General features: G+C 40.5%; 1 protein-coding gene across 1 annotated transcript in view; it reads right to left on the bottom strand.

The window, feature by feature from the left end:
* The window catches only part of Heatr5b (HEAT repeat containing 5B), a 65517-nt gene that overhangs the window by 35043 nt on the left and 3790 nt on the right, over positions 1 to 26684 (bottom strand). The window contains exons 3-18 of the mRNA XM_059248176.1: positions 25807 to 26018; positions 25133 to 25241; positions 23633 to 23782; positions 20817 to 20988; positions 19085 to 19242; positions 17320 to 17569; positions 14263 to 14418; positions 13670 to 13920; positions 11310 to 11421; positions 9916 to 10068; positions 8379 to 8478; positions 7657 to 7766; positions 6260 to 6423; positions 5260 to 5435; positions 2709 to 2814; positions 690 to 880 (exon numbers count right to left, since the gene is read on the bottom strand). Of these exons, the coding sequence (XP_059104159.1) occupies positions 690 to 880; positions 2709 to 2814; positions 5260 to 5435; positions 6260 to 6423; positions 7657 to 7766; positions 8379 to 8478; positions 9916 to 10068; positions 11310 to 11421; positions 13670 to 13920; positions 14263 to 14418; positions 17320 to 17569; positions 19085 to 19242; positions 20817 to 20988; positions 23633 to 23782; positions 25133 to 25241; positions 25807 to 26018 (2570 nt within the window). The remainder of the gene's footprint in view (positions 1 to 689; positions 881 to 2708; positions 2815 to 5259; positions 5436 to 6259; positions 6424 to 7656; positions 7767 to 8378; positions 8479 to 9915; positions 10069 to 11309; positions 11422 to 13669; positions 13921 to 14262; positions 14419 to 17319; positions 17570 to 19084; positions 19243 to 20816; positions 20989 to 23632; positions 23783 to 25132; positions 25242 to 25806; positions 26019 to 26684) is intronic.

Genomic DNA, 26684 nt, shown 5'->3' with positions numbered 1-26684 from the left:
TGAGCACTCACTTATCAATGTTAAAAACCACATTTCTAAGGGCTGGAGAGATGGCTCAGCGGTTAAGAGCACTGACTACTCTTCCAGAGGTCCTGAGTTCAATTCCCAGCAACCCCATGATGGCTCACAACCATCCATAATTCAATATGATGCCCTCTTCTGGCCTGTAGACATGCATAATAAATATACATAATAAAGAAATAAATAAAATAAATTTTAAAAAAACCACGTTTCTCATCTTAGTCATGCTTGTTTGGACCTCTGAGATTATTCTTCATAATTAACATTCACAGTAATCTTTAAAACCTAAAGTGCAACTTTATTCCTTTTCTCCTCTAAAGTGAGACCTTATTCCAGGAAGTAAGTAAAAGATGAAGAAACCTGGGGTAAAGCGAGGCAGAAAAAACAGAGTATGACTGCGGGTGCCTGTGGATGATATGATGGGGAAGTCTTGACTGACATTCTTGATTCCAAAAGCTAGATGAGAAACCAGGTCCCTCTCAAATGTTCTTAACATTTGACATCTCTCCCAGAATCTAGAGGTCCATAAACCACTGAATTAAAAATTAGAGTATTAAAAGCTGTCACATGCTGTAAACCATGTGGACAGTACGTAGTCTAGGTAACAATTTCTCACTGCTCAGAAGACGTCTTAGACCGGTGAGAAACCTTTTAGGAGACACACTTACTTGTCAAAGCTGTACTGGGCCATTCGAGCGATAAAAGACGCCTCCCCCACCACCTGAGCCATCCTTCCAAGCGCTTCCCCTGCTGCGCACCGCAAGATGGGGTTCGGGTTGTCAAGAGCGCCCATCACCAGAGTCAGAGCAGATTTACGGACTTCCTCAGGTCCCAAAGTACTCTTGTTTTCAGCTAAACCCTGGATTGATTTAAAAAAGAATGATATCATTTCATAATTCACGTTGAATGAAGAAAAAGATATGCTGCAATCTTAGGAAATTCAAATGTCTTTACACATTACATATGCTATGTCTGGGGCTGGTACCTGCTAGTCGGGCTGTGGTCACTTCCTAAGTGTGACTTCAGAACACGGTAATTAATAATCAGAGTCCCACTGGCCCTAGAAACACAATCCGTGGCAGAATTTCTACCAGGGTCTAATACTCAATATTCTTTTGGGCCTATAGGACACTGTAAGATTAAATTGAACATTATTCAGCTGACTAAATGTCAGTACTATAATGAGTATGAAATTGGCTCATTTGTATAAAAATTCAATAAAAAAAAAATGCGGCTCCAAGTTGTGATCCCGGCTACTTGAGAGGATGAAGCAGGAGGATTGCAAGTTAAAGGTCTACCCATCTACACAGTGACCTCAAGAGCAGCCTGGGCAACTAGCAAGACCCCACCGCAAGATAAAAATTGAAAAACAGGCTGGAGATAGCGCAGTGATACGTGCCTAGCATGCATGTATTAGGCCCTGGATTCAGTCATCGGTGCCACAAAAAAAATAAACAAACAAAACCAAGAACCTTACAATGTGGTATAAGGTGTACAATCAATATATGTGTAAAGACAGATGGGGGGGGGCAGTAACTGAATGCTGACATAAGTTTGTTTCCTGTTCTAGCTATACCTGCTGCTTTGGATTTTAATTGTCTTACCTGAGAAGAAAAATGTACGTCATGGGACCAGCAGAAAGTGTTAACTAGAGCAGAGGCGTGAGCCACATCTGTGTAGAAAAGTGCAATCTGTACCTCGATGTTAAACCCACTGTCCTCCCAACCGCTGAGGGCCACCAGGACCACCTCAAAGCTTTTTTTTTGTTTTTAGTTTTTTGAGACAAGGTTTCTCTGTGTAGCTTTGCGCCTTTCCTGGAACTCACTCTGTAGACCAGGCTGGCCTCGAACTCACAGAGATCCGCCTGCCTCTGCCTCCCGAGTGCTGGGATTAAAGGCGTGCACCACCACCGCCCGGCTAAGCTTTTTTTTAAATGCTCAGATGTCAGTGCCAGTGCCAAAATAGGGTGTTTGTCAGTGTCTACACAAGTACCCCACCCAATGTTACCTCTGTCCCCAACACCATGCTTGTAAAGCATGACTTAAATAATCCTTGTTCAATCACTTGTATTTTTTGTTATAACATTTTATTATTAGAGCACCATTCTATAATAACCCTAGCACTAAACAATATATAAAAGATTGTAAGTAATCCACGAAAGCCTGGATACTATGATTCATGAACGCTCCTGAGCTAGGTAGGCACTTGTTACTGTATTTCACAGTGTAGAAACTGAAGTTCAAAAGGTTAGGAGAATAAAGCCAGTTAAGTAGTTAATCCAGAAAACACTCCCCATATATGGCATTCTTCTATTTCTGAAACGCAGCCTCTGCTGATTCAGTTTAAATCACAAATGGAAATTAAGATTTATTTCATAAATCTTCATTAGAAAATCAGATCTCATTAAACAGACATCTCATAAAATCCCAAAAGAAATTATTGTTGCTTGTAAAATTTGAGATTCAAATTGAAATGAGAACTTTTAATTTACTAAAATATAAAATACTGATTTAATTATAATAAACTCGATATAAAGTTTCTAGTAAATGTGTAACACTAACATAAAAACACCGTTATCAAGTGCATATACATAGAAACACAAGCGTGTAATAATCTTGGCGTGCCCAGCTTTAAAAACACGTTAATGTCTTTCAGAACACTTATGATGTTCCAGGAGTAGCATCTACCTTCAGTGCACTAAGGACAGCAGTGAATATGTTGAGCTGCACGGCCTGCTGGCGGACACCTTTGGCTTGCTTCACACACTCAGCAAAGTGATCCAGCATTTGTAACCTATAGTAATAGGATAAGATCACAAATTAGTGGTTTTTAATTTAATTATGGCTTATAAGAATATAAACTAATTATTTATCATTTATGCCGCCAGACTGTGTCCATTTCATTCCCATAGCTGACTGAAAATTGACTTTTACCTCCTGTATTAATATATACTTGTGTAGTTAATTAAACAGAACAAGAAAGGAAACTAAATATTAATTTTCAACTAGTAAAAAATAACAGTTCATAATTTCAGAGGCCTTAAACATTTTACACCAGTGTGTCCAACAGAATTTCTGACTTACAGTACTATAGACGTATCTGATACACTTGGCACTGTGAACATCCCCCCAGAGGCAGTGACAGGCTGGTGGGAGGCCATCAGTGCACTGGGGACATGCCCTGGGGGAGCAGTGGGACCCTGGCCTCTTCCTTCTTCCTCTCACATTGCTTTCTAGACCTGAGGTGAGCAGCGTGGCTCCACGATGTACTTCCACCATAACATGCTGGCTTACACCAGAGGCACAGCCATTCCGGAGCCTTCAGCTGTGGGTATATAGAAACTTCTTTCTATGTTAACTGTTTCCGTTACTTTAAATGACTAACGCAGGGCCCGTGAGTTTCTTCTCTTGCTGACAAGGTGTTCCTAGCTGCTCGGGCTGTCCTTGAACTCTTCCTCCGGCTGCTTCAGCCTCCTGAGTACCTGAGTTGTGGGTATCCCAGGCATATGTCACTTCATCTGTTATCCTTAAAGTCTCATTAATAGAACAGAAGACCAATCGTTATCTATTGATTCTGTGGATCATTTTTAATTAGAAAGAAAGAGTGGCATAATTTTACACACTTTGTATGACGTAGTATGTATTTATTTTGTGTGGATGTCTGTAGGTGCTCATGTGCCAGGGGAGCATGTGGACGTCAGAGGCTGGTCTGTGCAAGTCTGCTCTCTCCAACTCTCTTTTCTTCTTTATTATTTTGATGTGGGGTCTCTCTACATAACATAGGCTAACCTTAACCTCTGTGTAGTATAGGTTCTGTTTTTCATTGTTATTTTATCATGAAAAACCCTACACGGGTTAGGGAGACGGCTTAGCAGTTAAGAGCACCTGTTGCTCTTGCAGAGGACTAGTCCCCTGCACCCACAGAGTGGCTCACGACCGTCTAAAACGCTAGTTCCAGGGATCCAATGCCTTCTTCTGACATACTCTGGCACCAGGGACTCACATGGTGCATATACAGACATGCAGGAAAAACATACATAAGCATAAAATAAAAGAAATAAACCTAAAAACATTTTTAAATACTCTTACATGGAAGACAATTGTACCCCATATCCTTCCCTACCAGAAGCTACTGAAAGACTTCAAGAAAGGTTTAGCTTTGGCCAATTTTGTAAATGTAAAAATAAAACAACAACAACAACAAAAAAAAAACCTAACTAAAATTGAATTTGACAACTAGCTGTGTGACTTTGGCAAAACTACAAAGTCTAGGGTTTGAATGTGCTTAGATTTAAAGCAAGGGTGTTAAGTAGATATAATTTATAAAGTTTTTTCAACTTTAATGTCATTTAACATTTATGTGGTAATCAATTGTACTTAAAGAGATCAAGGATAGATATGAAAAGCAAATAATTAAAAGCAATTCATCAAACAACCTACACATTTAAAGAGATACTCTCTTTTGGATGGAAAACAATATTTTGTAAAAGGTAAGGAATCTGAAAGGGTCTTACATTAATTCAGTTTCCCTTCTGGGAAATCACAATTCTACAAACTGCTGCTAGAGTCAGGGATGGGGGCTGTGGATGCAGAACACGCAGAACAAGGTCCTTCTGCTACAAGAAAGAACAGCTATGTTGGTTTCCTGGGTTCCAGACTTGCAGCATCTCACCGACCAGTCCAATAGAGTAGACTTCCCACACGTGTACTTGTGCAGTTAAAAAACGGCCAAGAAGATAGCTCTAGCTATACAGTTTAATTTAGAAACTGTCAACACACTAAAATGAAAACTCTGTTGGGTAAGACATGGTCCATAAAACAGCAGGTGCGCTGGGCGGTGGTGGCGCACGCCTTTGATCCCAGCACTTGGGAGGCAGAGCCAGGCAGAGCTCTGTGAGTTCGAGGCCAGCCTGGTCTACACAAGCGAGAGCCAGGACAGGCACCAAAACTACATAGAGAAACTCTGTCTCAAAAAACAATAACAACAACAAAAAACAAAACAAAAAACCCAAAATACAACAGGGTCTAGGGGCTACACAGAGCTAAATCTTCAGTTACAAGTTACATGGAATTTGCAGCCAATTTACTTTATCACGTACATACAAATTATGCCATTAAGTTCATGAGAGCACTGCTTAAGTAAAAACCTTTTTTACTGTGGAATTAGCTAGGATGGGAAAAATCTATTCTTAAATATAATTTATATTTGACTAAAGTTACCGGCTGACTTTATACTAACCTGTGTTTATAAGAAACATGTGGAAACACAACACCAAAAAGAGCCACGGAGGCATCAATCACTGAGACCCCAAGAGGGAGGGGACCGGGCACAGCTTCGCCAGCAGGTATCCGTAAGTAAATGGAAGAAGGGTCGTGTTCCAGGGCCCCACTTCCGGAAGCACTGTTCGGCTGGAGCTGCGGAAGAAGAACGTGAAGTTATCCACACTCTCCGTTAGGAAATTCACTAAGTGCTGGATATCAAATAAAGCCGTGCAGGACTAAAATGTGATTAGGCCTGACAGCTTTAAGCAGGTGAAAATATAGTTTTGCCATGAAGAAAAGGTCATTATGAGAATCATCTTATAGAGACATAAGAAAAGTCATGTTCATTTTAAACACTTTTATACTGCCCACCTTAATGTGTGAGCAAAACTGTCCATTGTAACAAAACCCACAAAAAGGACTTAAAGAAGATTGTTTTGTTTTATTTTTTTGTTTTGAAGATAGCTTCTCCCTATAGAACCCTGGCTGGTCTCAGACTCACTATGTAAATGGGGTTGGTCATGGACTCACAAGAGGCCTGCCTGCCTCTGCCCCTCTCTGCCTCCAGCTCTGAAGGACTGGGATTAAGGGCATTGTGCTACCATGCCTGGTTAAATTTTTTTTTCATATATAAAAACAATTTATTTAATTCTAAATCTCCAAATCTATTCACTCTCATTTCTTCCTAACCTGTTACAAAACCAGCAACCAATAAGCGAGTTAAATCTGAGTTTTGTCACAGTCACAACCAAGTAACTAAATCCGAAGGATACTGAATGATGACATTTTGCCAAATTCCACCACTACTGTTGACCTTTCCACCACTGACCCACCTCTACAATGCTAATAAGTGTCGAAGAGTGCACAGTGGATGTTACTGTGGCCCAGGGTGTCTTCTTTTTAAATGACAGTGTGTCACAGGACCTCTGTTTCAGATGACACTAGTAACTGCAGTCCCTGTATGCCTCACTACGTACCTGGTCTTCAATGGACTTGTGATCCGTTTCCTGAAGCCAGGAACCCAGCAGCACGCTGTCATCGTAATGGCAGAGGGACCGGAGCAGCGAGGTAGTTGTGTTGGCTGAGTTGTCCGTCAGAGTGAATTCTGCTACCAGTTCTCGGAGAAGGGCATTGAACGACCCTAGGACACAGAACACCAGAGCAGATGACAACAACAACTGTCACGTCCACAAGGAACAGCACTGTGCTTAACAGGAATAAAGGTAGTTTCATCCCTTTGTAAACCAGCCATACTATTTTTTTTTCTTTTCCGTTCTCCCCTCTCTCATCTCTTTCTCCTTTTCTCCCTCTCTCCCTCCCACAAGACAGGGTCTCTCTACAACTGCCCACGCAGGCCTTAATGTCCTGAGCTCAAGTGACCCCACTTCAGCCACACAAGCAACTGAGACCACACTGACGTGCTACGATACAATTCTCATCCTAAAATTTATATTAAATAATTTAATACTGACTCCCTCCCAGCAGTTCTGAGGTGCCTAGAGCTTCACAGGTGTTAGCTTTGTGTCCTCCCACTAGGCTAGATCTCCCAGTGCTTTACCTTTTATTTTAAGGACAGTGCATCACCAAAGCTGGCCTTAAACTCACTCTGTGACCAAACAGGTCGTAAACTTATGACCCTTGTGTCTCAGCCTCTCAAATAGCTAAGATTACAGGCCTACACCACTAGGCCTAGTATGTACTAGTTTTAATATAGAATAAGGGTATTTTTCTTTTTATTATGATATAATGCAGTTTAAGTCCAAACTAAAACTAACATAAAAATGCAACCAGTGAACAGAGCCTTTATTTTAAACATATCATACACTATATGACACTATTTATTAATTGTCCAATACATGCAAACATTGAATAGCACCCACCAAAGTTCAAGGGCTTAGTTGTATTAGAAAGCAATTAGTGGTTTGATATTATTACTTTATATATTTCATTTCTGCCAAGTAAATTATTATTCTCCCTTCATAGATACCTAAATTATTGGCTGTGTTACAATGTATATGGAGTAATTGGAAATGATAACTTAAATATAGACTCTGAGAGTAAATCAGTTGGATCTGAATCCAAACTCTGCCATTTACCAGGTAATATGCAGCCAAATAGTCTCTTGATCTATAGGTGTTTTACCTCTTAAATTGGGCTAGCACCACAGCAGCATAATAAATCAGCTTGGAAGGGGGGCCAGAATATGATTTAAAACTCAACAAATATAATGCCTCTATGTGAAGAAAAGCAAAATGGTGGTCTTCTTTTGCAAAGCAAGTTTACGGGGGAGTCCTGCCTAGTCAGAACTCAATACTATGAAGAACCCGAGAGGCATACTGAAGAATTTTTATCAGATACTATACATTTTATTTACCTTCGTAAGTTTTTGGAGGTAACAAAGCCAAGATATCGTAAAGTCTTAACCGGACCATGGCGGCACTAGCTTTCAGGTGGGCTCCGTGGGCCTTAATTACAGATGGAATGCTGAAATATGGAAAGTAAAATTGGGATCAGTTAGTTGTTAGAACAAGCATTACTTAGGAACAATTAACAAGGTCATTGAGCAATGCATTGCAACACTTCCAAAGTACACTGATAAGTTAAAGTGTTCTCAGTTTGTTTTGTGATCAATAATAATAAAACTAACAGAAACACTTCAGAACACAATGTGTTTTAAACCACACCATTAATACTACTTTTAAATTAACTTTACAAAATAAAGGTTAGAAGCTTTCTATATGAGTTGAGAAGTACAAAAATTCAAACTATAGTTTTACTTATTAAAATATAAAATAAGGTGTCTGTGAGGATCATATTTTGAATCATTCAGCACACACATACATGCTGGGTGGGTGTGGTGGCCCATCTGAAATGCCAGCACTTGGGAGGCAGACACAGAGGCTAACAAGACTAACAGCATTGGCAAGTCCTGGGTTCAAGAGAGAGTCCCAGCCTCAATATACAAGGTGAAGAGTGACTGAGGAAGACATACTATACCAACCTCTGGCTTCCACACATATGTACATGTGAACATGCATACATATGTGCACATACCACAAACACATGCAGTTATCTTTGTCCAAACTGTTTACTTACTGTGACATCATGGTCATGGCACATTCGATAGGAGTCATTAATTTCCTAATTGCATCCTCAGTTAAGAGCTCAGGACAATGTGCAACAAAGCTCCTCATGGCTAGAGAAAAAAATTTTAAGATTTAGAGAAATCTTCGTGAGACCAAATAAACTTTAAGCATTATAGAATGGTAAAGACATCTACTGGGCAGTGGTGGCACATGCCTGTAATGCCACCACTCGGGAGGCAGAGCCAGGCGGATCTCTCTAAGTTCGAAACCAGCCTGGACTAGGAAGCCAAAGCTACACAGAGAAATCCTGTCTCGAAAAACAAAAACAAAACGAAACAAAAGACATCTACAGTTCTCAACTATAAATACAAGGTTGAGAAGCCAGGAACAACTACAGAGGAAAATCACCAGAAAGAGAATGGAGACTCAAAGCAGAGGGAGGAAGCTACGTTAGGGAGATTCTGAGCAGGACTTCGGATGACTACTAGAAAGCAAGTTTAAGGCTGGACAGGAGTAAACAGACGGTCCAGGGAGAATTTCTTTCCTTGTCCTTTAGCAAAACCGCCATGACTGTGCATGCCTCAGATGTGCGGAAGCACACTGGCACCCTGCCGGCCCTGACCCTGAAGTGTCTCTCTCTATCTGTGGGGAAGGAAGCCTTTTCTATGCTGGGAGAAACCAGGGCTTCCAGAACAGAGACCCTGAAATCCTAGTTCCCAAACGAAATCCACTTGAGCTTTTCCTGGAACTTGCTGACTCCCAGACGAAACCAGTGTATCCACCTTTTTGGAAATGCTGGTGTTTGAACAAACAGTAACATCAGCACAGAAAATGATGCCCAAAGAAGTGTTTTTCCCAATGCAAGGAAAAGTTAGCTCCACTCAGTAGATGAGCTTCTGTTTCTCTGTGGGATGTTTGATGTGGTGGTTCAACTCTCTTTTGATGGGTGTGATTGCATCCACTGGGAATACAGGAGCAAGGATCCCAGCTCCTGACTTCTGTTTCTCAGTGGGATGTTTGATGTGGTGGTTCAACTCTCTTTTGATGGGTGTGATTGCACCTACTGGGAATACAGGAGCAAGGGTGCCACCTCCTGACTTGACACTGTAACTACACTCCTGGGTCTTGGCTTCATGTTTCTTACATAACAGCAATAGTTTAGCTACGGTTGTGATGATAGCTTGCTATTAGGAGCCAACTGGAGTTATTTATAAAGTGTCTGTAATTGAAGAGTCCACATATTGAACAACAGATATAAAAATAAAAATTTAAATAGTGATTTTTCCATCACTTACAAATATTTTAGTGACAAAAATATCACTAAATAGTAATATAAAAAAATTCTGGCCGGGCGGTGGTGGCACACGCCTTTAATCCCAGCACTCGGGAGGCAGAGGCAGGTGGATCTTTGTGAGTTCGAGGCCAGCCTGGTCTACAGAGAGAGATCCAGGAAAGGCACAAAGCTACACAGAGAAACCCTGTCTCAAAAAACCAAAAAAAAAAAAAAAAAAAAAATATTCTGAAAGTGCAATGTTTTCAGTTCTTACCACATAAAGCTCCAGCACGACCTTCCAGAGTTACCTGCCAGGTAAAAGAATCTCCTCGGGCCTTCTCAGCCTCCAATTCCTTTAAGGAACGTGGGAACACGTTTCGCCACAATAGCAACATCTTGGGTAGATGGTAACGAACAACAGACGGTCCTAAGCGAGAAAATGAAGAACACAATATGCAACTATAACACATACAAAAACCAAAGTCAAAGAAAGTGAACTCCACTGGGCATGATGATGCAGGCCTGTAATCCTGAGACACAGAATGTGGAGTTGGAGGATCCAGAGACAGGGCAAGCATCAGCTACACAGGAGTCTAAGGCTAGCCAGGGCTACCATGAGATTCTGTCTTAAAAAATTAAAAATACCAAAACAAAACCAACATAACAACAAGAGCAGAAGAGGAAGAGAGGTCTACTAAGCTTTCCCAACATCTCCTTCATATCACTCTACTTTTTATGTTTAAAATTATCTCTACTTTCAAAACATTTTCATCCAGCGGGTAAAATAAATAAGTACAAAGACACAATAAAAGTTACTTTGAAAGTGTTGGTATTTTTAGTGTCCATGTGCACAAGATGCTATTAAAATTTTCCTTGAATACATTCAGAATAGTGTGCTCCATATTACCCATAATAATATTTGGTGAGAAATTTTCCATAAACACATGTGACTATGAACACATATACCTACTATCACACATACAAGTACATGCTCCTTCATGGGAAGTGTGAGGTTAGCTACATGGAGAAACACAACATTTATATTCCTAAGAAATTCATTTAAATGTACCAATAACTTACTTAACATAAACTTCTGGAAAAGAGTTACCACTTTATTTTCTTTAGAAAACAGGTCAACATAAGGCACTGGGGACAGACTTTAAAACAGTGAGCAACTTCTCAGCACACGCACGCACGCACGCACGCACGCACGCACACACAGCGGGAGCAGGTGAACTAAGAAGCGGCTCTAGCCATCACTGTAACATCTACTTCTGTCCTATGCACAAGGCTAAACCTTGTACCTAAGATTTAGCACAGCACTCAGGAAAGCGGCAGCACCACCAGGACCGCATTAGCAGGACTTCGCCACTATTAAAACCACGACTCCGCTCGGGCAGTCCAATTTCTTCCCCACAGTCTCGCTCCTTCGATAACTCTAAGCTCATTAAATACACGATGACTATTCTTTTGGGAAAAGTGAAACTTGAGAAAATTGTGAACTAAAGAAGGAATTACTAAAAAGAGATATTTACTCCCAAATAATAGATAACACACCTTTATTATTTTTAATCTCATTCAAAGACTAGAAAGTGGAATTAAATACTTTTAAATTAAATCTGCTTTAGGACCACTGACAGCTACAGAGTTAGCCAAAAATGCTTATACCTAAAGTCATGAGTGCTCCAAGCAGAAGCCAGCCAGCTTGGGTGCGCTGTAGAGACAGCCTGCTGTTCTGGGCAGCAGTCCGTAACAGGTCTTCAGCAATACTGACTACCATCTGCAAGAGAAGGTGATGGATGAGCACCAGCAAACAGCTCGTATACGTTACTGAAAACGGCTGTCCCTTCCTGCTCTTGCTAGCATATTTCTAAAGCGACTCTGTTCTGGCACTGATGGCCCCAGGGGACCCAAAGTGTGCTGGGCAGAGCAATCTCTGGAGCCACGCTGCCCGGTTCCATCCTAACCCCACCGCAGACTGGCTTTCCAACATGGGCAACTTACCATCTTTGCCTCAGTTCCCACCTTGATAAAACAGGAGTGCCAACCTCATTTTTGCCAGGATTAATGTGTTAATACAGGATTAAAACTGGTGCTAGCCTGGGTAACCACTTAATAAATTCCATTATTTATTGGTAGTACTATCCTATATTCAAGAACTTGTTGAACTGCTGTGATGCCCCCTTTAAGCTAATCTTTTAAAGATTTATTTATTTATTATGTATACAGAAAAGGGCACCAGATCTCATTACAGATGGTTGTGAGCCACCATGTGGTTGTTGGAAATTGAACTCAGGACCTCTAAAAGAGCAGTCTTAACCTCTGAGCCATCTCTCCAGCCCTAAGCTAATCTTATAGAGTGCAGAGACTAGATAGCAAAGATTCAGGGAGAATGAAGGAGAACATAGCATATGATTAAATGATAAAATAGTATTGAGTGGTGATGGTCAACAAAGGAAAAGCTAACATAAGCCAGGTGGTTTGGGTGAGAATTCAGAAAGGAAGTTGATCCTAGTCCTGTAAACATATAGGCTGAAGTTTGATAGAATGAATACGAAATTTTATTGTAAGAAAGGCCTGAAAGCCAAAATGGTGTGAGAAAAATCAGGAGGGTTCATCTGAGTGGAACAGAGGGAGTTCAGAATGAAAAGGCAGACCACAGAGTATGAGCTCCAATTTTCTGTCAATCAGACAGAAGATTGTATTTTATTCTGAGTACTAGGTAGCCCCTTAGGACCACCAAACAGATGTGCAATGGATGAGGAGCATGGGAGACAGGACAGTCCAAGGAGGAAAAACCAGAAGAAACCTCAAACGGCAAAGGTGACAAAGTCTCAATCCTCAAGCAGCAGCTGGATGGCAGTCTACTGTGCCGGAGGAGAGGAGAGTTTAAGACTGAGGCCTGTACCTGCCCAAGAAGCTGCAAACATTATCTAATGTGCCAGAAGAAAGGAAAGCTTAAGACTGAAGCCTGTACCTGCCCAAGAAGCTGCAAACATTATCTATACACACTTAAGAGAATAGGACAGTATTATACACTATGATATGTATATAATACCAAGTATGATAGTAGTATACACTATATATAATGTATGATAATAGCATATGCTATGTGTGTGTGTGTGTATATATATATATTAGTATACTACATAGACTATATACTAGAGTATGTACTATGATAGTATATACTGTGTGTGTGTATATATATATTATGCATGACAGTATAGTCTATGGATATCTGTATAGTAGTAACTACATAGAATATAGACTACAGAGAATGTACTATGACAGTAGTATACACTATGTATATATATATAAATATATAGTATGTATAAGAGTATATGCTATATATATATAGAGAGAGTATACTACACAGAATATACACTACAGAGTGTGTACTATGATAGTAGTATACACTTGAAAGAAAAGGAGGGGGACTGGTAATAGCTTCTTAAAAACAATTTAATTTCTAATCATTATCAAATACTAAATATGGCAATAGAATATTCCCTGCCACTTCTAGACACAGCAATGTAATTTTTTAAAAACTGAAAACACATCAGGCACAGTGGCACCTAACTATAGTCAAGAGGCAGAGACAGGAGGACTGCTTCAACACTGGAGCTCAAGCAACTCTCTCTCTCTCTCTCTCTCTCTCTCTCTCTCTCTCTCTCTCTCTCTCTCTCTCCTCTCTCTCTCTCTCTCTCTCTCTCTCCCTCTCTCTCTCTCTTCCTTTCTCTCTCTCTCTTCCTCCCTCCCTCTCTTAAAAAAAAAGAAATAAAGGTTCTGAGTTTTAAATGATCATTACATAGTTATTTTTCTAAAATTTCTAAAAGAAATTATACCATGATACTACACACAGATAAAACCAATTATTCCTAGGAGGATTAACTACCCAGTTTCAGTTAGGGCTGCTAACTACGGTCGACATTTCCAGTCGTCACTGGATTGCCTGGCTCAGCACTGAAGACAGCAGAGTTCCCACAGGAACCGAAGCCCACCTGCCAGCCTGCAGACTTCGGTCATACCTTTCCTTTGGCATGAGGAATGCCCAAAGGACACTGATGCACTCCACCCAACAAAGCGGCCATTGCAAAACTGTATCCACTGACGGCTTCTGGTGAAGTCTTGAGGTTGTTGAGCCGTTCTGCACACCTATCTAGAAACGGTGTCACCTGGAAGGGCAATGCCACAGCCACACAACGCAGACACCATGCGGCGGCAAGCCGAGCAGCCATGCTTGGGTGAAGGAGCACGGAAGTTACAATCTCCAAAAGTCCTAGAAAGAAAAATCTCAAAACGTTACTCCTTCCTGAAGAAAAACGATTTCAGTATAATATAATAATTATGCCAGTTAGAGCTACATAGGTAATCCTTCAAAAAGTAAATAAAGCTGCTATAAAATTATATGAAAGTCTTCAGCAAATTTTGGTCAATTAGAAACATTTCTCACAGCTGATTCTCTTGAAACTTTTAATATTTAACTCAATATTCATATCACTGTGAAAATTAATTTTAAAAAAACGAAATGATCTGCTAGTCACGATAATAAGTAACTACAAGTTAAATACCGATCACAACTATATTCGGAAAACATTCCAGCAAGACCTGGATGCCGCACCTATGGAAGCTTCCTGAATAAGAGGAGAGGCGGTGGCATTCAGGCTCTGCACCAGGCTTCCGAGCTCCTGGAGGGCACAGACCATGACGTGCTGGCTTGCTGCAATGTCCGCGGCTCCAGATTTGTTCTCACTACTTGTATCATTCACTACAGCTTCTGAAAACACAAAATCGGGTATTGATGTGGGTGAAATAAATTGTGATTGTCTTATATTCTTTTCCATACCATTTGATTCCTACATGTTAAAAACTACGCAGTTATTGCTTAGTGGTAAACTCATGTAACTAAGTACTGATTGAGTTGGCATTAAACTTTTTAGGGGCAGGGACATGTGTGAGCCACAGCTCACATGTGGAAGTCACAGAACAACCTGCTGGAATTAGTTCTCTCATGCCATATTGTTCTAGAGACTGAACTCAGGTCATCAAGCTTAGTGTCAAGCACCTTTAACTGCTGAGCTATCCTGCCAGCCCTGGACTGACATTAAAACACTGTTGAATAGAGTCACAGCAATGATAAAATACATACTGTATATATTTGATGCTTCTAAGAATACAACTTAGGAGGTGCAGGAATCCACAATGTTTTACAAAAGCAGACTCAGATACAGGGATGTACCTCAGTAATAAAGCACTTGCCTTGCATGCTTGAGGTACTGGGTTCAATCCCTAACACCACAGAAAACAAACACAAACAAACCACCCACCAACAAAAGCAGATTTGGGGGTAAAAGACTTGGGTTCTAATAGCAACCTCATGTAAGCTCTGTGACGGGGCATGCTACGCGACTCTGCTGCGTCAGGTTCCTCATCTGTTACAGGACTTCTTGCTGTCTCAAAGGTGCTTGTGTTGACGACAATGCATATATGGAAGCTAACCCATCCTCTACAGAACACATTCAATGAGCATAAGTAGCTGCTATTGTTAATCGTTAGTAGTACTGCCGCTTCAAGTGCTCCGATATACTGAGGTATCACTGTCAGATTACTGACAAGCAGATTCACAGGGGAAGTGAGCTTAGAATTTACTGGAAGGCTCTTCCCTGTTGCCACTTGCTTTCATGTCTCTCCCCCGAACCTTTTAATAGCCACTGACATTAAAATGTGTTTCATGTGAGACAACTAAACATGCCTTGACAGACTACTAATTGAGAATACATTCTGGCTTGTAAATCCCTGATAGAATCATTACTTCAGTAATTAGGGTTTTTAAGGTCAAATAGCTAATCTACAACCATAAAATTAATAATCTCTCAATGACAGTAAAATGTTCCCATTTTTTCATTCACTATGAACTGATAATAAAGATGTAAATACATAATGACAGACTATAACTAATCCCTCTTTCTTTGTGGGCATCTCTGGACGGGAAGGTACAGAAGTCCATCTTAGGTACTGCAGCTGGCTCTCCAGTTCATGCCAACCACTTAACACAGGCTGCTGGCACCGAAACACTTGGAGCAGCATGTGAATCTTTGCCCAGTTGTGAGTACAGGACAGATCACGACTTAGGGATATCTAAGAACAATACCTCATTAACTCACAAACCCTTTCATTAATAATTTTCGGTTATCCCTATGCATTTAAAAAGTTGTTACACTATTAAAATGACAAAAACAACAACCGAACTGCGCAATTACTTTGTTAATATTATGAGACAATTAAATGATTATATATACTGATTATATTTAGTTGTATCCTTATTTTTAAAGACCTCCTGGGGTCTTTAATACAATTTGTCTCATTAAAAATTAGTATCTCTTTCCAAAGGTGATGAAACTAAATTGTCTTATACAATTTGTATTTTCCTTACTCTGGTCTACTAAGTGCATGATACATGCCACAGAGGCAGGCACTTTGTGTCACTCACTGAAATCTTGGCACTGCTCTTCAGCTCGGATATTTAACACTGTTTATCAAGGACCCCTTCTGGAAAGGGCTTCTTCTCGGGGCTGCAGCTGAGCAGAAGGAGTAAGTCTGAAAGTCCTGCAGCACAGGAACGCGACTATGTAGAGACAATCGTGTACTACAGAACAGCTGGACAGAGGATGCCGAGTGTTACCAGCAGAGACGGTTCACGTATGGTGTGGGGACCAAGCCAAGTGCCCTGATCTGAGCATGACATATTAAATAATAAGCACTAAAGGGTCACATTGAATCCCAAAATAAATACAGTTTTACGGGCCAAATAAAATTATATCTGAAAGATGATTTCTTAAAATGATGGATTATTGAACTTTCACAACATGTCCTGCAAGGGGCTAATAGTTATCTGTAACTGTTACTTTCTAAGTCTTCAGATTAAGCCTAGTAGAGAAGTGACAGAAAAGTAGCAAAAAATATATATTTACATAACAAGAGGCTTCAAGCAGAAAAATGACAACATATAATCTCACAAAGATAAAAACAATACACCAGTGCATTCTGGGAAACTTAAAAGTAACACAGGCACTAGCGACAAAACCAAAACCCAAACCTTACCCACATGCCACTCATTTTTAAAACGTGGTTCCAATACAGTTATATCCTGCTTTTAATATTTTTAAAGTACTCATTAACATGACTATGAGGCGCTGGCGCCATGCCTCAGAGGCTAAGAGCACTGGCTGCTCCTGTTTTGGGTTTGTCCAGCACTCACAGGGCGGTTCACGACCGTCTGTAACTCGAGTTCCAGGGGAGCTCAGGCTCCCTTCTGACCTCCACAGGCACCAAGCGTGCACACGATGCACATATGTTTACTCCTAAAATGGAATGAGTTATTCTAATCTAAAATTTATTTTAAAATTACTATGAAAAACAGTCCCCAAAGAGACAAAGCAATCAGAGCTGCTGTTAATATTTATTAAGAATAAAAATCCTAGCACTTACAAGACTGAGGGAGGAAAACTGCAAGTTTGAAGCCAGCCTGGGTCACATAGTGAGACCCTATCCAAAAGCAGAAAGGGAGGGAGGGAGGAGGGAGGGAGGAGGAAGGGAGGAGGGAGAGGGGAGAGGGGACTAGATTAAATGGCCGGGGTCATGAGCAGCGCACACCAGGATGACATCAGTTCTCCCTTACCCACGGCTTTCATCTGTTTCCCGATAGCCTGGCAGATCTCCTTGGCAGCTGCAATCTGGGCTTTCTCCCCCAGCAAACTGCCCACAGTGGCTCTCAGGATGAAGGAGACGCATCGCCTTGAGTACACAGCGTCCACGTGTGTTTGTGTCGCTCGAGGGTGGGAAACCAGATCGAGCACATGTGACAAAAACGTGGCAAAGCTCCGCTCCAGCCACTGCCCCCCCAGTGTCGTCACGAAAACCACGTAGGCCTGTAAACACACCAAGACACAGCCTCAGACAGCGCTGGGTGAACAAATGGAGGCACCGGAAGTGACTGCAGAAACAAGGATGGCAGCACACACAGACGTTATACCTGAGATTAAAACACGGCAAAGTTAAATTTCACATCCTTTTAAGACTTCTGCCACAGGAATTACTAGGAGGATCTTTGAATGAAACAATTCCTTTTGTTTTTGTTTTTGTTTGTTTGTGAGGCAGGGTCTCATTGTGGAGCCCTAGCTGGCTTGGAACCCACTCTGTGGACCAGGCTTGCACTCACAAAGACCCATCTGCCTCTACTGGGATTAGAGGCATGTGCCACCATTCCTGCATTAAATAAAACAATTATTGGAAAGGGCCAGGCATAGTATTGCATGCCTGTAATGTCAGCATTCAAGGGGACCACCTCAAATTCAAGGGCAGCCTGGGCCACAGAGTGAGAGGCTGTGTCTAAAAATCCAAGCCTAAAACAACAGGAAAGAGTCTCAATCTGAAGCCATCCATAAAGGGAATGTGCTGAGGGCAGAAAGGAAAGCTCAATTCATTCAGGATCAGCAAGGCAACAACACTCCAGAATAGAAATTAACATTCCCAGCAAGGACCAAGAGCTGCAGTACACCTGCTGGTGAGGTCCCCAAGACAAACCGTGGCTCCCATTGTCCATTTGTTTCAGGGACAAGGCACTGCTGTGGGGACTTTCACTAGGAGCGTGAACCATGCTATCTATCAGATGTTATTAGATCTGTAACCACCAGTTATCATTTGGAAATTATAATTCCAAGTCACATCTCATCTTATAGCCATTGGAGATTAGTCACTGGCAAATTCAGTCCAAGCATAAATCATAGTTATTTTTAGTCACAAGGTATAGGGAGAACATTACAATCTAAATGTCTAAGTTAATAATGTCTAAATACGGTTCTAAACAAAACTGACTTACTTCATTATTTTTAAGGACTTTATTGCTTCTGGTTTCACTTTTATTTTATTTCATGTATTTACTTTTTGAGATAAAGTGTCCACCATAGAGCCTAGGCTGGCCTTGAACTAAGGTTACTCCTGTCTCAGCTTCTGGTGTACACTATCATCTTAGACAAAACTTACTTTATAACTTGTGTGTTGTGAAATAAAATTTGAGATTTTTTTTTAGATATTTATATACACATAGTAGAAATGGACTTATTTATACATCAAGAATTTACCTTTTAGGCTGGGGGCTAGGGGTGTAGCTCAGTGGTAGGGTACTTACTTGACTAGCATGCATAATGCCAGGGTCTAAATCCCAGGGCTTCCCACATCAAAAGAAACAGAAAAGAAAAAAAGAGAATCTACTTTTTCTTACAAGTATGCAACGAAATCTGGAATCTGAATTAATCCATTCATTGGTTTTTTTTGGTTTTTTTTTTAAAGAAACCAGACAATATTAAAATTGTGTTGTATGCTGTTACGACAGTCTTCCGTGAAATGATCTGGACAGAATTCGTTCACACACATGCATCACAAACCTGGGTCACCCCGACTCTCACTTCACGGTTAACAGACCCTCCGACTTTCAACATCTCTCCACCACTCTTGAGGAAGCCGGACCCTCCACGCAGAAATCCTGTGGCCATGAGCTCTAAAACCTCATCAAACGTTGCTCGCTTCACATTCTGACGCATAACTTTAAGGAAGAAAAGTAAGTTCAAGAGCAAATGAGTTTCCGAAGCAGAATTACTAATATTTCCAATATTCTAGCTTAAATTTTCAAGTTATAATTTTTAAGAGTATTATAATCTAGAAAGGGTCACAATGTCTGATAAACAAAAACTTAAATTCATTTTTGAAGCAAAAAAAAAAATGCTAAGTGGAAGGAGCGAGGAAATAGAGCAGCTCGGTAAGTCTATGCAAACGGTGTAATAATGGTGACTGAGTGTGTGCAGCTCAGTGAGTCTATGCAAACGGTGTAATACTGGTGACTGAGTGTGTGCAGCCCAGGAAGAACACCAGGCACCAGTTTCAGCCACTACTGACAGTTCTTCCCAAATGAGGACACGAAGAACTTTTTTCTTTTTTTTCCCCTAAAGATTTAATTTAAATTTTTATTTATGTGTGAGGGCATGTTCCTTCCTATGTACAGGCCTTGTGTGCCAGCACCTACAGAGGACAGAAGAGGGCATCAGAGCCCCGGGACTGGAGATACAGGTGGTTGTGAGCTGCCCAATATGGGTGCTGGGGAAGAAATTGGATCCTTGGAAAGAGTAGCAAGTACTTCTAACCACTGAGCTCTCTCTCTAGCCCCCAAAAGAACATACATAGCAGTTGCCAATGCACTAAACTCCAGGTATCAAATTGCATGTGACAATATCCTTTCATATACAGTAGCTAACACGATCCTTATGAGAATTCTGTGGAGATGCAAAGCTCATGTTTACGTATATAGGGTTCAGAACTGAGTACGTGGGTTTTAGTTTCATGCCTAACACAACAGAACACCTTTTTAGAACACAAGTTACACAATCTCTATAAGCCTCGAGTTCCTCACTTATAAAATGACAATGATACTTGAAATTCATAGGGCTTTTGTGAGAGTTAAACAAATCCCACAGTATAGGTTTTATATAGCATTTAAACATGTTACCGCACTAGTGTCATATAAGGAAACAATCATCACTAAAAGTGAACAAATCAATCTCAAACAGCCAATAACTATAAGGGCTGGGGCATAACCTATCACATCGGATTAACTTTCTACATATGGAGGTGGGTAGGTTGGGGACAACAGTAGATCTGGAATGACTCAGCACCTGCTACACTATGTTTGTTCCATTGGTCACAACCCTTCCTGAGACATCTGTGGAACAGTCAAGCAACAAAAGAGTCACAAAGCAATCAGTGCTGCCCCCCACGCTGTTTAGTGACGGTCAAGAAAAACTGAAGATTAGCACTGTGTCACAAATGGAGCGCTACATATCGGAGGCTGAAAACACATAAGACACCAGACTCCTATATGCTCAACATCATTCAAACCATCTCATGAATCCTACTTGCAGTATGCCAAAAATCTGCTCAGTGTTAACGTGTACACCATTATCACAAGACATGTACCAGAGAAGTGGCATTTGGGTTCTTTCATTTGAAGAAAAGATACCTGACAATTTAAATCTCTTTAAAGTGGCCTCCATGAGTGGTAACTTAGAGCATTTTCTAACCCTTCAAGAACCTGCAATGGGGGAATGCAGGGCAAGCCAACAATACCTGTTGCCTGTTTCGGCATCAGTGCCGTGGCCATGACTGTGCCTAGAAGTTTAGACACTGCAACCCGGACCCCATAATTTGAGTTTTCCAGAGCCTTAAAGCAGAGGGTAGCTATGTTTTCTAGTTCAGCAGTCCACATGAACACGGCCTCATTCTGTAGTTCCAGAAGACACTGGAATTAAAAACAAGGCCAAAGGTAAATTATGTTTTAGAACTTCCGTGTTCACAGAGGAAGTAACACAACCAAACTTACGCTCATTCCTAGAAATACACAAAGAACTGGACAAAACATATGAACAGTTTTTAAAACTAGATATCAGGCAATAAAAGAAAGTCCCTTTAAGGAAAAAAATAAACCATCTAATACCTTAAAGTAAGCAAAAATGGAAATAAAGATGGAAAGGAAATCAGTGATCTAGAAAATAGAAATACAGTCAGTCTCGGGTGACTGGATTTTTGTTTTTTGGCGGTTTTCCCCTATGCAGTATTGGGAATTGAAACCAAGCCATGGCCTCATACACATAAAGCAAGCATTCTACCACTGAGCTACAGGTCCAGCAAACCCAAAAAATAATAATAATTAAACCAAAGCCACCAATTAATCTGATAACTATCTATCCAATTGATCAAGGAAAAGAAAAAAGACATAAATTACCAAAATTAAGAAGGAGAGAAATCAAATCACTCCAGATTTACAACTCACTCAACAAGAAAGAGATAACCTGAGTAATATATATTCCAACATTGACTTTGTAGTTTAAAATCTTCTGCACTGATTAATTCAACCACATGCTTATGCAAAAATAATGCTAATTCTATATAAACTCTTCCAGAAAACTGAAGAGAACTTTCTCAATCATTCCATGAAGTCAGTATCTGCTAGGTCCTAAAACCTCATAAAGACATTCTGTGAAGAAAACTGTGGGGCTGAAGAGATGCTGCCGTGGTAACGAGCATGTAATGTTCTTACAGAGGACCCAGTTCAGTTACCAGCACCCACTTGGCGGGTGAGGAGACACCCACCTATAACTGTTGTTCCTCCACAGGTACCAGGCATGCATGTAGTGCACGTACATGTACACAGGCAAAACCCATACATATAAAATAAAAATAAATATTCTTAAAAGGAGAAAGAAAACTGCACACTAACATCCCTCAGGGACAAAGATACAAAAATATCATGCAAACATTTTGCCACTCTAATAGAACAATATCCAAAAAACGACAACACTCCTAGTACTAGGGAGGCTTAGGAATGAAGATTTCAAGTTCAAGGCCAGGCTGGAATTACACAGTGAGACACTGTCTCAAATCAAAACGAAACAAATGAAAACAAAATCAGTGCAGAAGATTTTAAACTACGAAGTCAATTTTGGAATATATATTACTCAGGTTATCTAGTTCGTGTTCAGTGAGTTGTAAATCTGGAGTGATTTGATTTCTCTCCTTCCTAATTTTGGTAATTTATGTCTTTATTTGGTAATATAGCATAATCAAGTAAAGTTTATCCTAGAAGTACAATTGGTGAAAATTCTAAAACTAATCATCGTAACCTACATTAGCAAACTAAAAAAAAAAAAAAAACAAAAAACTTTTATGATCATTTCCATAGATGTTAAAAAAGTAAATACAACTAAAACTGGAGAAATCTGAAGACCAGAGGATTATGTCACTATCAACGTCCAAAGTGCCACTGTCCTATATTTTGCAAGGTATTGCTACCAAGGGACTCTAGCAAAGGTTATAAAGATGGTTCCTTATGTCTTATAGTCACATATGGGCCCACAGTTTTGGAAGGCTGTGGAACCTTCAGGTGAGGCTTAGCTCAAGGAAGTGGGTCACTGTGGGGGATGGGGTGCTTAAGTACAGCCTAACACTGTTTTCTCTCCTCTCACTCTTCCTGGACTACCAAGATGTGAACAGCAGCCTCCCATTAGTCTCACCGCCACGTCTTCCCCCGTGATAGACTGTATTCTAAAACCAAACCAAAACTAAACAAAAACCCTCCCTTGCGTCAGCTCACAGATTTCAAATATTTGTAAATTATGTCTTAGGTAAAGAATATATAAACAGTCTATAAAGCACTCTCAGGTCTCAGTAGTAAAAGAAATTTCAAGCAATGGGCACTGTTTAAATACATCTTTCTTAATAGAAAATATGGATGATAAACACCTGAAAACATGTTTAACACTAGTCATTAGAGAAATGCAGGTTAAAACCATGAGATACTCAATCACATCTATTAGAATGACTAAAACAAAAACTGCAATTAGCAAATAATGATGAAGATGTGGAAGAATAGAAATCTCTTATATTAACAAAAGCAAAAAGCCAGAAATTTAAACCTATACAAATACTTGAGCAGTTTCTTAAAAAGTTAAACATAAATCTTAGCCATTCCAAATAAAATGTATTGACTCAAATAAAAACACAGGTCCACAAAAAAAAAAAAAAAAAAATCTGTACACAGATGTTCACAAAAGCTTTTTTGGTAATAGCCAAAGCTACGAAAAGGAACAAGAAAGGTGGAGCACCCATGCAATGAAACAGTACTAAATAATAGAAAGGTGTGAACTACCGGAACATGGACATGCATAAATCTCAAAATAACTGTGCTTTCATGAAAGAGGCCACACAGGCACACAAAAGAACATACCACATGATCCCCTTTATAGATAATTCTAGAAAATATAACTAGCCTGTGAAAACAACCCCCCAAACGCTCATAATTTAAGAAAGAACTTTAAGAGAAAAAAATAATCTGCTTAAGAGCAAGCACCGTAAGGGACAACACCATAGGCTGGCTGGGCACTAACCTTGGCCACTGCACATCGGACAGCCATCGACCTGTCGGTGAGGAGGGATCGAGCATTCTTGTAAATGTCACGGTGAGAGGACGCTGCTGCACCACCCAATCCAGTCAGCACTTTCTGCAGACTCATTAAGATCTCACTTCGCCCTTGAGACTGCACATGAACATGAAGCAAACTTTAAAACCACATTGCCCAATCAATTCCGTAGTTAATAAGAACACACTAGAATACACCAATTCTCAGGGCCTAATTATCTCATCTCCAATCATGACAGTAAGGAAAAGCAATGGATTAAGAATTCTACAAAGAGCCGGGTGTGTGTGTGTGCATGCCTTTAATCCCAGCACTCGGGACGCAGAGCCAGGCAGATCTCTGTGAGTTCGAGGCCAGCCTGGTCTACAGAGCGAGATCCAGGACAGGCACCAAAACTACACAGAGAAACCCTGTCTCGAAAAACAAAAACAAAACAAAACAAAAAAAAAAAAGAATTCTATAAAGTATCTGAAATGTAAGAATGAGTGTTACTATCATCTGAGAAGTTAGCTCCCCTTGACAGAAAGATGAGTTTGCAAGCTGTGGACAGAGCGCTTGCCCAGTGTGTGCTAGGCTCTGCATTTAGTCCCAAGGACACACATAGGAAAATGATAGCCATGTCTTCAGCTTACTCTGCATTCCACTCACCTGAAGTTGACAAGGCTCTATAGCCAAACTGACATGACAAAGCCGAACAATTTCACGTGACACCATGTCAGTGTTGAACTCTGTCCCCTGCAGAGGTCAATGTGAGTCTGAAGCCCTATTACTTGTGACTATGACTGCAAACAAGGTCATTGCAGATGAAAACAAAGAGCAGGTCATACTGGAGTAGGTGGTCCACAGCTGGGAAAGGCCAGAGTTTCTAGCAACCATTAAATCTAGGAAAGAAGGCACAGTCATCCCCCCACCCCCAGAGCCTGCGGAGGAAGTACGACCCTGTGACCCTTGACCTCTAGGTGCCATAACTTTGAGCTAAAGGCATCTGTTGTTCCATGATGCTGCACAGGGTATAGCAATGTATTACAGCAGACATGTGAAGCTGATACATTAGCTGTGACACAAAAAATAATATGTCAATTGAAAAACAGAACTCAGTAAAAAAAATTAGGTAAACTCACTCGTTTAAAAATCAATGGCATCCCCTCTCCAAAATTTAAGAAAACAGACATTTTAAAAAGGAGACATGGCTGGGCGGTGATGGCGCACGCCTTTAATCCCAGCACTCGGGAGGCAGAGCCAGGCGGATCTCTGTGAGTTCGAGGCCAGCCTGGGCTACCAAGTGAGTTCCAGGAAAGGCGCAAAGCTACACAGAGAAACCCTGTCTCGAAAAACCAAAAAAAAAAAAAAGGAGACATGATAATCTGAAATCACTTTCTGGCTAAGCACCGTGAGTGTCATAGTAACAGAAGAAAACATCTTTAACACGCGTGCCCGAGCAAGGCATTAAATACTTGCTGTAGGACTTACCTCTGCACTCTTCAGAGATTTCAACAGATTGTTCACTGTTTCTGGAAACGCACTGCCCAACATCCTTCCCATCTTCTCATAAAACGCTCCAACACAAGCCACCGCTGCCCTGTGAAGATGGTCTCACTGGTTAGTACACAGCACACACACAAATGTACAAAAGTTTTAAGTACATTATGCTTTTCTGATTTTCAAAAATTAATTTGTATTTATCTATAACATTTTAGGATCAGTTTAATCTAGTCATCAGTAAACTATAAGCAAAGTGGTCTCTACCTCGGCCACTCAACTTTGCCCCTCTTGTGTGAAAGCAGATCAACGAGGAGGCAGGTCGGGATTCTAAATCACTTCTTTAACTGCCTGGACTTGGCCAGCAGACTAGTCTTCCCATTCCTGACTCATTTTCCTCACTAACTCTTTTCTTTCCCATCTCAGACACGAATATGATTTCCATCAGAATTGATCAAAAGACTCCTGACACCACACCCATTCTCCCAGCTGTGTCCAAAGTAAGTGATGGACAGTGAGGTGGCCCGCCCCTTCCTCAGATTTAGTTAGAACTTCCGGTCAGTACCACGCCTCAGGTTCCACCCAGCTGGGGTCTTTATGCGATGGAGTCCCTAAATCACTCTGAAAAAGGAAAGGGAAGGCAAGGCTTCCTGTAATGAACTCACAGTTTTGTTGGAAGGTAGGCTGCGGTGTCGTCCTTACTTCTGATAATGTCATTACACTTATCTAGTGTCTGAAAAACCGTGTACGGATCCCCAATGCTGTACAGGGCTGCAAGGTTCTTAGCTAACAACTTTCGAGTAGGTGGTCCAGGTGAGCTGCTGATTAATCCAGTTAACTGTTCAACAAGCTTTTTCTGTTTTTCTTTTACATCTGTCTGTTATTTAAAAAAAAAAAAAAAAAAAAAGAACATTTTTCCTTGTACCCTTATTACTTTCTAGTCAAAAATACTTAACATGTATGAAGCTCTAATAACTAATACCTGTATTCATTAAGCATAACTCACACATGAAAACATCTATGAAAATGAAAACTTCAGTAACAAATGATCCACCCTTTCCTAGATTAAATCTTCATTTCCCTTCATTGTCCAAAAGTTTGAGTTCAATTAAAGTGATTACTGTGTGAGCCGGTTTCCAGACCAACTTAGGAAGTTGAATCACATACTGGATGCATAGCTTACAGATATCTAAGGTTTTTCCCTAAACAAGCAGATACAGTTGTCCGCCATAAAGTTATGGGCTAGTAAAGAAAACCAGAAGAAATTTTGAAGAGACCTAAGCAACAGGACGTAATTCCCAGATCTACACATAACCAGTATCTAGTCAATATTGAGAATTCACTCATTTACTTGAGAAATACGATGCAATTACTACATGCCACACACTATTCTAGGCACTGGGTGTGACAGTGAACAAAACAGACCAAGCCTGATTCTCATGAAATTTACATTCTAGGGGCAGGGACAGAACATAAATAAATAAATGTCATGAGTGCTTACTATTTTATATAGGTTAATTAGAAAAAACGTCACTCTCTAAGG

This window comes from Peromyscus eremicus, chromosome 22 (assembly GCF_949786415.1).
Source record: "Peromyscus eremicus chromosome 22, PerEre_H2_v1, whole genome shotgun sequence".
NCBI classification, from domain to species: domain Eukaryota; kingdom Metazoa; phylum Chordata; class Mammalia; order Rodentia; family Cricetidae; genus Peromyscus; species Peromyscus eremicus.
This window is presented reverse-complemented; position numbering and strand designations above follow the sequence as displayed.